The 13,058-nt window shown below is 44.0% G+C and overlaps 1 protein-coding gene across 3 annotated transcripts in view; it reads left to right on the plus strand.

The window, feature by feature from the left end:
- The first annotated feature begins 5,601 nt into the window (after positions 1-5,601).
- The window catches only part of srgap3 (SLIT-ROBO Rho GTPase activating protein 3), a 61,826-nt gene continuing 54,369 nt past the window's right edge, over positions 5,602-13,058 (plus strand). For all 3 annotated transcript variants that reach the window (XR_004695099.1, XM_035152649.2, XM_035152650.2), the window contains exon 1: positions 5,602-6,190. Coding sequence is in view for 2 of the 3 variants with exons in the window: in XM_035152649.2 (XP_035008540.1) it covers positions 6,130-6,190 (61 nt within the window). In the remaining variant the exon portion in view is untranslated. The remainder of the gene's footprint in view (positions 6,191-13,058) is intronic.

The following is a 13,058-nucleotide window of genomic DNA, read 5'->3' on the forward strand; positions in this document are numbered from 1 at the left end:
AGGATTTTGCATTGCAGGAATATAAAGCTGGATTATCAACCAGGCAACGAATGAATTGGTTCTCTTTAATTTATTAAATTAAGAAGTTTGTACAACCCAAGGCCTTGTGTCAAATTCTTGTTTTCATAGTAGACGGATGTGGGCCACTTCAGGCTCACCTCCATTGTATCTGGGCCAGAAGAAGGCCAGCTGTGCCTTAAGTGGCACATGGACCAAAATCCAATGTGGGCCTTTTTTCTCAGCAGGATTTTGGAAGGCTCCTGTTTGGCTCGTCCTCGGTTGACATGTGGCATTGCTCTGTCTTGCTTTTGGCCCAGATCAGGCAAACAGGAGCAGACCGCCCAAGTGCCATCATTCCACCAGCCCATTGTGACCGGAATAAAAGTGAAGGGTGTGAGCCACAGAAGTTTTTCTATGTGGGAATTAGTTTTGCTTACACTGAGCCCATTTGTTGTAATGTTGTGTTTCATCAAACTGCCTCCAGTCTAAAGCAGGGCCAACAAACAAAATTCTTCAACCAGATCTGTTGCTGTAGACCGACCCTGCTTCTGTGTCACTTCACATTTTGTCAAGTCACTCTTGCTCCTTCTTTAGATCCTGTGCTGCATGGAAGGATCAGAGTCTCTACCAGCTTTACCATAAGGGATCAGGAGAGGGCGCCATTATATAATTTTAGAATCTGAACACAGACAGTGAGTCTACTCTGTGTGGGGATGAATGCTATTCGTATTTTTATTTAATTTTACCAGTAATTATGGGTTGGTATTTAGATTACCTGGTGATGATTCTAATAAATTGTATTGACATTGCTCTGTGCAATAGCTACAAACCTCCTGCTGCTCTTAATAGATCCAAGATGAGTCGGACATGTTTGACTTCTGTGATTCATTAAGCACCAATCAATAATTGCATGAATACAATACAAATCCACTCAGTGACAGAAATAATGCATGGTTAATTACTGGCTTATAGCCCAGGACACTGCCATTAATTTTCAGAAAGCAAAATATCAGAGTCTCTGCCATGGACAGTTCCAGCATTCTTATGTGAAACAGGAAAGGAAATCCTATAAACTCACCCATAACCTCCTAATTCTACCATTTATCATTTGTGATTAATGAAGCGTACGTAGAGACAGGTGATTCAAATAACTGTCTTCTCCTCTGTCACATTCCCTTGTGTGATTAATTGAACGTCTGGGTAGTGGAGAAAACACCTTTTACTTCATGTGAAGATAATTCTCTGTAAAGCAATCACCTATGGGAGAAAATAAGGAGCAGTTTGCTTTCTTCTCACCACTTTTCTCATTTATTGTTGTTTTTACCCAATGTCTTTGCCTGATTGACTTCTTCAGAATAAACACACATTACAGTTTTCTAAAATACCTCTCCACGCGGCATTGTTATTATTGAAAATGTTTTCTTTTTTTGCAAAGGTCAACTTCAGTGTTTTTAGAAAGTAACTCACTCGTAAGTGTGAAGCCTGAGAGACGTGGTGTGTGTGTTCATGTCAGAAAAGTCCTACACAACAGATGGCCAGTGTTGGAGTACAGTCAGACACTTCACCGTCGCATAAACACTTTAGACAACTGTTTGCATAATGCATGGCTTTCTTCCCCCTGAAACGAGAGCAGAAAGTAGCTGTCAGTGAAAAGAGACTTGGTGGAAAAATCCTGCAGATCAAGTTTCGCTGCTTTGACAGAAGATCAAACAGACGCAGCCACAGTCGTCTTTGACCTTTGAGTGATTCCGGGGTTATCCAAGCAACGCTAAAAGACCTGGTGCTTCCATCCTCGAATATAACTCAACCGCAATAACGTGCAATGTGGAGAAAAGACAAGAACGCCAGCATGAGGGAATATCCTCAAAGCAGTCAGGTGTGATCAATCCTGTGCGATTTTACACTAGGATTCTCTCCCAGTGTTGAGAAGCTCCTTGTCTCAGTGTGGGATTGCTTGTGAAAATAGAAGTGACAGTTACAGTGGTATGAGTCTGAATGTTAGGGGAGATAATACACGTACTGTACCAGGGAGCCATATCGCTCCATGACAGTAGAAAGTAACGGAATATGTGTCAATGACTATGAGAGAGGTATTGCAGCTGCATTGAAATCAGTTCTAACAATAAACAGAAGTCAGGGTTTTGACTGACAAAAAAAACGATGAGTGAATGGAATTGTTTGTACTTCCATAAAAAAGATAATGTCCTATTCCCTGTCATTGTGCAGAGCCAGCATTGCAGCGAGTATGGTTTTACATTAAGTCCAAGATAGAGCAGGGAGATGCTCACTTATTGTACAACTGAGTCTAATCTACCAACATTAGGGATTTATTAAGGCTATTAGAGGTAATGAAGGATGCACAGAGATAAATGCATGAAGGGATTCCAACAACTGCCACTGTAACTGCACGTACCTTATAAGTATCTGAAATCGTATTTGATTGTCTGATCAAAACCTTTGTTTTTTTCAAATAACATTCACATATACTTGTTCATGTTAATGACATGTATACTGTGTTAATTCCAAAATACAAAAATCTTTGATATTAGTAAAGGGCCAGACTCAAAACATTTACTGAGGATCGTTACACATATAGTTATAACAAATTTTACTGTGGACTTAACATACACAATGCAAAAAGCTAAGGTTGCTGCATATACCAAGAGTCACAAAGACATTTTTATGTGCCAAAACCTTTTTGGGGTTAAACTTTATACAAACGATCTATGATGGCATTAAAGCCCAGACCGTGTTCCAATGGGGAGTTTGTTCAAATGTTTGATATGGAGACGTGAGCAGTTTCTCACCCTTGTTCTAAAGAAAGAAATAGTAAAACGATCCTACAATGGATCTTTGTGCCAGAAAAACAGTGAAGTCACAGTTTGCCAGGTCCTCCCCCACCCCCGAGACACCTGATGAGAGAGAAGAGAGGGATGAGCAACAGAGGGACGTGGGAGGAATACATGGACTATAGAGGGTTACCTCTGCTGACCTCTCTGTGATAAACACAAACAAAAGCAGCTCAGGTCTGATGTGTCACTAGTTGTCTGCTCTTAGATGGTTTCACTCCTCAGACACGGAGGTGACACATATGAGGCGATAGGAGGAGATAGATAGATAGATAGATAGATAGATAGATAGATAGATTCAATAGAGGTTTTGAACCAGATTTGATTCAGCATGTAATGGCTCCAGCTACCGTTTTGACTTTCAGAGGGTGCACGGTATTGATAATAGATGCATGTATAATAAAGCAAGTTAAAGTCTTGCGATTTTTCTCCCAAAGGTTGTTCATTTTTGTCATAAATATCCTTATAAATAGATATTTTCAAATGTGGCACATTGTACATCTTAAGTGAAAAAACACCTCCCTGCCTGTCAGCTTGAAACAGCCTGTGTGCTGCAGATGGAAATGAGCTTTACAGTGCATCTACAGTGTGTCTGTGGGCAGGTTTGTGCCCCGTCATTGTGAGTCAACAGCCTGTTCCCTTCTGAACTGAGAATAACTTCAGGGACAAACAACAAACCCGACTTCCCTGGACTGTTAAAAACACAGCGACACACTGAAATGACAGTATATGCGTCAGGAAACACACTCAGTCCCTGTCATCACACGCCTCTGAAAAAGCTGCTTCTCTTCATGAAAGGAATTCACATACTGTGTTTACCAAGTAAAGAGAGCGTTGTTACAAAAGGCACAGCACAACTTTCCTCAGAGACCATGGCAGCATCATTATCAGGGATTATTATGCATGGGCTCTTTATTGAATTCAGCCATGTTTAAAATATTTATGACCTATTTGCATGGCGAAATCATTTTTCACTTGTGTTTCATTTATTCTTGCCTCCAGGCGTGGGACATTTCTGTCACTGATGACACTCTCACCATCACATCAGTCTTTAATTATCAGCATCAGCTCTGCCAACAGAGGAGAAGCAGTGAAGTAAACAATGGATGCAACAAGGAATGTGAAGACGCAACGGTGTGCACAACCGGAGGGTGTCGCAGATGCAATTTACCTTTTAAAAGACAGTGGCTCGTGTGTGTGTTCAGCCAGCACGGCACTGCCTCCAAGATCAGCCTGAACTTCAAACATCAGCATGAGAGGTGGTGTTGGTGCTGGTGGGTCATGCCTGAGCACATTTACTGTAACCACCAGGCTCCTCGCTCACTTCACGTGGTCTCTGCTCTGCGTGTGTGACGGAGCAGCACGTCAGAGACGATCCCTGACGACCTCTGCTGTGATATGTGCCACATCCTCCAACTGGAATGGCACTCGGAGAATGCATACCTCCGCCAAGGCCCAACAGTCCCCCTGATCAAACCACATTTAAATTCACTAGATTTTTATCTGATTTTTATTTGGATCTCACCAAATGACACACACTCTGAAAATATATATACAGATCCACTTAATTAATAGACAGACAAACAAACAAACGAAAATATAAACTTTAACCAGGGACGTTGCAACAGGGAAGGCAAAGCAGGCAGATTGACCTGGGCCCTGAACTTAGAGCCCCCCCCCCAAAAGAACAGTCGATGATGTGAGTCCACAGCACAAACAATTGTGCAGGCCCCTCCCAGGTCCCTTTTTACCTGGGGCCCCCAAAGTCATTTGTAATGCGACTCTAATAAAAGTATGAGCAATGGAATCAAAAGAGATTTCGTCAAATCCTTCTAGGCGTGTTCTCACATATTTAAATTACCCCTGGAGGTTATATTTTTGTCTGTGTGTTTTTAAAAAAAATCAGGATTACGCAAGAACTACTGAATGGATAACCGCGAAACTTGGGGGAAGGATGCGGTGTGGGTCAGAAAAGAATCCTTTAAAATGTTGGTGTTGATCCAGTTTAGGGGGGCAGATGCAGGAGAGAGAGGGCGATTTTTTAAAAACAGAGTTCTCAGAAAATAATTCATAAATCTTGATGAAAACAATCTGACACATTTGGAAAAACTGAAATGTATGAGTGTGTGCAATTTGGTGCACATCCAAAATAAAAATCTGGATCTAGTGAATTTAAATGTGGTTTCATAAGAGGACTGTTGGGCGTGTACACTCAAGTGCCATTCTAGTTTCAATATACTAAAGATATATATTATATATATAGTATAGTCGAATTATATCCAATGCAAATCTTTTTTATCAGCTTTACAACATTTGATCTATTTGTGGTTTGAGCCGGCACTGATTCTTGAAAGCTGTTCAGGTTTGTTAAATTTGTTTTAGTATCATCTGTTCCATCTGTTCCATGCTTCATGGCTTCACTTGGTAGAACAAATCCGAGCAGAGACCATACTGGAGAGAAACAAAGTGGACATGACCTAAAAAGATCAAGACAATCCCAACTTCAACATTGTTCATATCACATTACTTATGGTTATGCCTTTATATGTGTTTTCCAATGTGTGCATGCGAAAATATGACCAGAGAGGCTTCAGCCACAATGGAGTCGAATTAAATTATATTAGATTATAACCACCGTGTGCGCGTGAGGGTGCATATGCGTGTGCGTGTAAGGGGGGGTGGGGGTGTCAGGGGTAGGGAAGGGGGGGGTTAACAATATGAGGAGGCTCACGTGACCGTCTCCTAAGTTCCTGTTTCCCTGCAGCGCAATTTGTCAGAGCCGAGACGGACGGACGTGTGCGTCCTCGCTGCTCCACCTTCACGTCTTCATCCCACAAACCACGGGGACGCTTCAGTCTGACCGGAACCTTGAACCTCTCTCTCTCCTCATCAGGCTCTTATCGCAGTTTTCAGCTCGCTCGTGTCTTTTGTGTGATTTGTTCCCCCCCCTGCTGAATCCTTTTGAGTTGACTGGTACCAGGAGGAGGAGGAGGAGGAGGAGGAAGAGGGAAAAAGCGCCTTGCAGGAGGAAAAGAGGAGAATAATGCCAGATCGCACCGCGGACTCCTGCACTGATTTTCCCCCGATTGCAAAGTAAACCTTTCAAACGCTTTTGTTCCGTCCTCCCTCGATGCGCGGCGCGTAGAGGAGGAGAGGAACGCAGGAGAAGCCGAGGGACGAGGGGGCTGCAGCCTCACGAACAAGCCGAGGGACCATCACCACAGACCCGGGAGCGTCCTCGACTCACAGGAGGTCTCACCCTGACACCCGGAGAGGAAACATGTCCACGAAATTCAAGAAGGATAAGGAGATCATAGCGGACTATGAGACCCAAGTGAAAGGTGTGTGTGTGTGTGTGTGTGTGTGTGTGTGTGTGTGTGTGTGTGTGTCGTGTGTGTGTGCGTGTGTGCGTGTGCGTGTGTGTGTGTGTGTGTGTATTGTCTCTGCAGAGGTACTGTCCCTGCGTACTGACCAAGAGCCAGGGTTCTGCATGCTTTTTGCTTTCCCCCTTTATCCCTATAATACACAGCCTCCACCCCTCTATGGGATGCACTGTGTATGTACTGTATGTGCAGCACTGACACATGACAGCTAAACCGTGACAAGAGCACAGTGTCAGGAGTGAACCCTGTTTTTTTATTTTGTCTCTCTTGTGCAAATGTTTCTTTCACTAATGCAGGAACAGCCCCGCAGAGAGAGAGAGAGAAAGAGAGAGAGAGAGAGATTTATGTGTGCTGAATGTTGATCTGTCATAATGTGGTTATAGGACTCGGGCTCTTTGTTGCTGGGTAAAATGATCCCTGTGTTGAAATCAGTGCAGGATGGATGGAGGGATGTGTGGTGTCATTCTATGGCACCTCGTTCTTTCACATTTCGGGGCCTGTACGTGGCTTTACTGAGATCAGTGTTGTTCTTAATGATGAACATATACTCAGGAATAGATTGCATACTGTGCGCTCAATGTGTGGATGTACGGTGATCTAGTTTTTTTTTAAATGGTTTGTTTTGACCAGGTGGATCCGGCTTTAGTGCACAGACCTGATCACACTCTGCTGCCTCTCTTTGAGTAGTGGATTCATTGTTTGATGGGATGCACATATTAATGCTTTAGGCATTAATGTGCTGTGGAGACAGTTCAATTGCAAATAGGACATAGGTGATAGATGGGAAATAACATAAAGCCTATTTATTGTTCCTGAAGTCAGCTTTTCAGGAACGACCCACCACATACAGACCACCCAAATAAACATCCTCAAGAAACTTAAAGTGACATTTAGCTCCGCTGTGTTTGTGTTATATAAAAACCTGGTGTAAATGAAAGAGTGCACTGGTTGTTAGCAGCAGGACTCTCTAAGTGGACCCGGTGGTTATAGGATCAAGACCTTGGACCTTTTACATGTCAGTGGCTTCGCTAATGTTCGGCCTCAGGCGTCTATCTGATCATCCCTCCAGTCATGTACGAGCCTGGACCGCGGGATACTCAACAGTGTGAAGATTTGGATGTGTAGGATTGATCTACAGACAAATTCCTCTTTGTGTGGAAAGTGTATCAGCCGATTGATTTTTTATCACTTTTCGCGATAACGTTGCTCTTGTCAAGCTCGTCATTGTGGGAACAAAATCAGCACGCAAATGTGTCCTCTCTAGCCCATTCTAGTCCATTTTGGTAATCCAGGCTTGTTTTATTTAGTGTATATCTGTGTCATGGGGGGGAATAGCTCTCGTCTCACAGATCAGGGCCCGGTCGGCTGCCTCTTTGCATTAGACAGAGCCCCTGAACTGCGCGAGGAGGATGGATCTTCATTTATGGAGAAAGCTGCTTGTTTTTCCATTCATAAAGCTGCTGTGTTGCACAGACACAGAGGCCTCGGCCCCCGAATCCACCACCTGACAACAATGCAATGTTGTGACTTGAATCAGGCAGCGAGGGAAGTGTAATGAAATTCAGATTGGAAATTGCACCTGTCTTCCTCTTGAGTTATTGCTTGCTACAGTTAATGTGTACACGGGAGAAGGGGCCTAACCCTCAGTGTGTCATCGATTGGGTCATAACAAGATCGCACGTTTGTTTTATTATGTATGAGGGCTAATAGATGGGTGACCCGAAAAACAAATCTGCAGCAGTTTAACAACAAAGGAGAAGAAAATAAAACCAGTACCTTTTTTTTAATGTGTGAGAGTTCCTCTTAAAGGGGACATAGCATGCAAATTCCACTTTGTTAGTGCTTCTACAGGTTAATGTGGGTATCTGGCATGTCTACCAACCCAAAAACTCTGGGGAAAAAACACTCGCGCGTTTTGTTATAGTTCCTCTAAGTCAGAAACGTCATGCTTGAGCGACTCGATTGCGCTTCCTGGGTATTGTGTCGTAACAATACACTGGAAGTCTCCCTACATGGTCTTGGCCCCCTCCCCCGTCCGTCCCGTCCCCCACACTCGTTACTTCGGGTTTACACGGAGGCTGCGAGGCAGCGCAGCGCCGTTCCCAAGCACGCGCCGGGCTGTTCACAGGGACGAGCATTTCTCCGCTGGTCAGCCCGCGATTCACTCACATGTGGCATTTGTCTGGATCGTTGGGACTGGGAGGCTGCAGCAGCTGCTCGGGAGCGACCGCTCGCTCTCCCGTGCGTGAGCTGGAATTTGTGTCAGCGCCACACAGCCAACAGTGTGGAGGACTTCGCAGTGTTCAGCGCTACTGTAACCCCGAACCCCGACATTCAACGGGTACAACAACAAGCGGAGAAAGCAGAATCGCGGGCTGACCTTATATGTACAGTCTATGGGGCTGACCAGCGCGGAGAAATGCTCGTCCCGTGTGAACAGCCAGGCGGCTGCGCGCTGGAGAACGGCGCTGCGCTGCCCCACAGCGGTCTTCCACACTGCCAGCTGTGTGGAAGACTTCCACAGTGTTCAGCTCTACTGTATGCGGGGTACAGTAGTTCCGCCGGGTTACAGTAGTTCCGCCGGGTTACAGTAGTTACGCGGGGTACACCGGGCCGGAAGTGCCGCTGCGAGGCAGCGCAGCGCCGTTCTCCAGCACGCAGCCGCCTGGCTGTTCACACGGGACGTGCATTTCTCCGCTGGTCAGCCCCATAGACTGTATATATAAGGTCAGCCCGCGATTCTGCTTTCTCCGCTTGTTGTTGTACCCGTTGAATGTCGGGGTTCGGGGGTAAATGATGGTCTTCATAGCCCCCCACCTCTCTTTCTCTCTCTGTCTGTCTGCTTGTGTGCTTGTAGTGGATGGGCAGAGGGGGACATTTAATTATGTGATTGGGAAAATTAAAACTCCAGGACAACAAGGGGAATACAAAGTATGGGATGCATATTTGATAATTTATATCATATAAAATATGTAATTTATATCGTTTAAAATCATGGGGGGAGAGGGGGGAGGGGGGAGCTGGCTCATTAGCATTTAAAGGAACAGGCAGTCAAAACAGGTCGCTCTGTGGAGGGCTGTTTTATACAGGGTAAAAAGGGTGCTGTTTTATATGATCCTTGTGGTATTTTGACCAAAGTATGTTACAGACATTTCATTAAGACCCCAAGGAACCATATCAACTTGTGGTAAAATGGGCATGCTATGTCCCCTTTAACATAAGATATAAATCCTCTGTAACTGTGTAGAATCTTAACCCTCTGTCACTAATGAATTCTCAACAACCCTCGAGGCTCGCTGCCAAAGCCTTGGTCTCTGAAGGACCCCGGACGATGGTGTTCACTGTATTCAGGCCGTTCAGCTGGCAGATCTTGCATTAGCATGTCAATAGAGCGTGTTCACACTGACTGACTCAGGGGCTCGGATGCTGTTTTGTTGCTAACCACCATGTGGTCGCTGGTCCGCAGCTCGGCCTCCTCCTGCTCGCCAGTTTTATAGGCAGCCTGTGAAATGTTGTTCACGGGCTCAACCATCAGCACCTGTGTGACATTTACAATGGAGCTTCTGAGGTCAAGAAACAGCTTCTCCATCTGCGGGATAATGATGAATCAAACATTCAGCACATGCCACACACATAACTGGAGGCTTTAGAAGACCAGGTTATTGAGAGATAGCTACATGTCAAGACTCCGTTGTCTTTATAATGGCTCTTTTTTTGTCAAATTGGTCTTTACTTTACTTTGACTTCAGAGACATCCGGTTCTGTTGGCTGAGTTCCCTGAATCCAACCTCTGCAATGAATCACTAATTCGTTCTACTTTGAGTGCAGCACTGTTTTACCCCACTCTCAGCTTCCTGCAGTATTTTGCAGACAGTCATTAATTTGTTGGCTCAGTTGGATATGTTATGTTCAAAGCCACCGATGTGATTTTTTTCATAATGCCTCCGCACAGGTGGCTGAGGCATTATGCTTATAGTTTGTCTGTTCATCCGTCCATACTTTGGTACGTCCGTCTGTCTCCTTCTTGTGACCATCTCAAGAAGACCTTGAGGGAATTTCTTCAAATTTGGTACATGGGTTCATTTGGATTCAAAGATGAGCAATTCGATTTTGAAGGTCAAAGGTCAAGGTGCACAAGTCTGTAAAAGTTATGTAAACTGAAACTGCACTGGTTGGAGGAGGAACACAGCTGCAGGGCGGCAATTCTAGTTTTTGTTTTATTGAGATTTTACAAAACGCTTATGGCCTGTAATGGTTGTCATGTCCTAGACGTAACCATTGAGAACTCAGACAGTGACACAAGTCATTGCCCACAATGACACCATTACAGACAGACAGACAGACAGACAGACAGACAGACAGACAGACAGACAGACAGACAGACAGACAGACACGACACGTCAATGAGCTGTGTTGTTAAGAGGAAGGACAGTTCTGATTTGATGAAAATTACACAAGACTGAAAGAGTTGTTATTCCTCCAGGCTGCAAAGAACTGCTCTGATCAGGGAGATTAATGCAGACACACACACACACACACACACACACACACACACACACACACACACACACACACACACACACACACACACACACACACACACACACACACACACACACACACACACACACACACACACACACACACACACACACACACACACACACACACACACTGAAAAGGAAGCATGTTTTTTTTTACAATCCCTTGGTTAATGTTTCTGTTTTTTGTATGTGACTAGTCTCAGCTGGTTCATTTCTGTCAGACCAAACACAAACAAGCTTGACCTCCCCAGCAGCTCTAATGCACAGATGAAAGTAATCTAAAAAAGAAACTAGCTGTAGGAGGTGTGTCCATCACTGTGCACGCGATGCTGCATGAGGTGTGAATTTATCGTTTGTGAGTGTGAAGCTAAGGGATTCACAATTGAAAGGCAAGTTTTGAGTCATCTCAGTGTTTAGTCCTACATGATCACTCATCTTAAGTCAAATCCCTTATATTCTTTTCAGCTTTATGATATACAGTACATATTAACTAACATCGTTTGTTGTATTTGATCCCAGCAGTTACTCACTGTGGTCTCAAACCACCCTTCTCATCCGTTAAATTACCCTCAACAGTGTTTGTGTCGGTTTGCCCAAACGCTGATGAACATGATGTGAGACACTGTAGGTGTGTCTCAGTTTGCTGCTGCTCCAGGCTACAGACAGCTTCCCTGCTGACGGAGTTAAATGCTGAAAACTGATCATGGGATTAATTGTGTTTGAAAGCGAAGCAATAAGGAAGATTGAACACAACCTGTGGACCTTTTTGTCAGACACCTTCAGTTTGTGATGCCAACTCAAACTGAAAGTCTTGCTCAGCTGAACTCTGTGTTAAGGTCGGAGATTGTTACCATTGTGGCCTTATTTGGTTAATTACCTGTTAATACCTTGCTGGGCTGCATGACGCCGCCTGTGCTGAAACAGACATGTTGGGAGTTGAAGAAATGGTTCTGCTGACTCAGCAGCTGACGATCCTCCAGCTGCCAGCTTTTTTGGCAAACCTTCTGCTTACTGGAAGAACATTTGCAAGGAGAAAAAAAAACCCATCCACGAGGCAGAATAATCTTTAGTGGCACAGCTTGTTTATGTGTGTTCCAATCATTTCTGGGCGTCATTCAAGCTTGGTTTGTTGGTTTGTGGCGAAGCATTGACTTGTCAAACAAACAGCTTGTTTACTGCAGCTGAATCATTTAAGATTGCACAATTTCATACAATATAATGTCCTAAAGTAGAAGTTGGACATTTTTATACACTTGTTCGCTTCTGCCGGGCATTAGATGTACAGATTGATGCCACTCGCATATACGTATGCTAAGTATGCTCTGCAGCTGGTTAGCTTAGCTTAGCATTAAGACTGGAAATGGGGACAAATTTGAGTATGTATTTCTTGCTTGCTGTTTCGCCCTGTAACCAGTCGTCATGCTACACTAACTTATCTGGTTACTGACAGTGTATTAATACAATACACAAACATGAGGGTGCACTGTATCGTCTCTAACTCTAACTCTTGGCAAAAAAGCAAAAGATTGTCCAATTGGGGCGTGTTCGGTTTTGTCTGTGCAATACATTGGTTCATGTACAATCCATTCACTGTACATATTTCTTTTTTTTACACTGTATATGTTTATTTCTTTTATATCTCCTTACACTTAAGTATTATTATCCTTACACATATGTTTAACATGTTATTTACTGATGCCTATTTTTGACTCTTGGTGCTATAAAGGATTATCTTATCTTTTCTTATCTTATCTGACAGAGGAGGAAGGTTGGGCCATTAGACTTTGACACTTGAGATCAGAGTTTGTTTCCTGTTTCCTGTCACAGTTCCACAGACTCAACTGCATTGATATTGTTGTAATCATTATAGTGAAGGTCTGGTACGCCATGGCTGGTGGACTCTGCATGCATGAGGGAGCATGAGATTTCTGTCCTAACAAAACAGTCTTTATTTGTGGCCATTGTGTCCAATTAAGTTTAGATTCAGATTGTATAAAGTTTGTTTCCTTCGAGTTATCTTAACTTTGCAGACTCTGGTCTCGTCTCTGTAAGCTCAGTATCATGAATGCAGCTGCCACACGATAAAGTGAGAGTTTGTTCTGTCCCTCTCGCAAGATTCCCAGAGATAATCGGCCTTTCATGAAACGGCCGACCTACCAGGCTGAAATCATCGTTACCTCAGAATAGTTTTTTTGGTTCATGCTCGGGCATTGATTGAGTAGACAAAGGTCAATTTGAATAGAAGAAACAGCTTCATTTTCTTGGCTATTTGGTGCCAGTCA

This window comes from Hippoglossus stenolepis, chromosome 3 (genome assembly GCF_022539355.2).
Source record: "Hippoglossus stenolepis isolate QCI-W04-F060 chromosome 3, HSTE1.2, whole genome shotgun sequence".
NCBI classification, from domain to species: Eukaryota; Metazoa; Chordata; class Actinopteri; order Pleuronectiformes; family Pleuronectidae; genus Hippoglossus; species Hippoglossus stenolepis.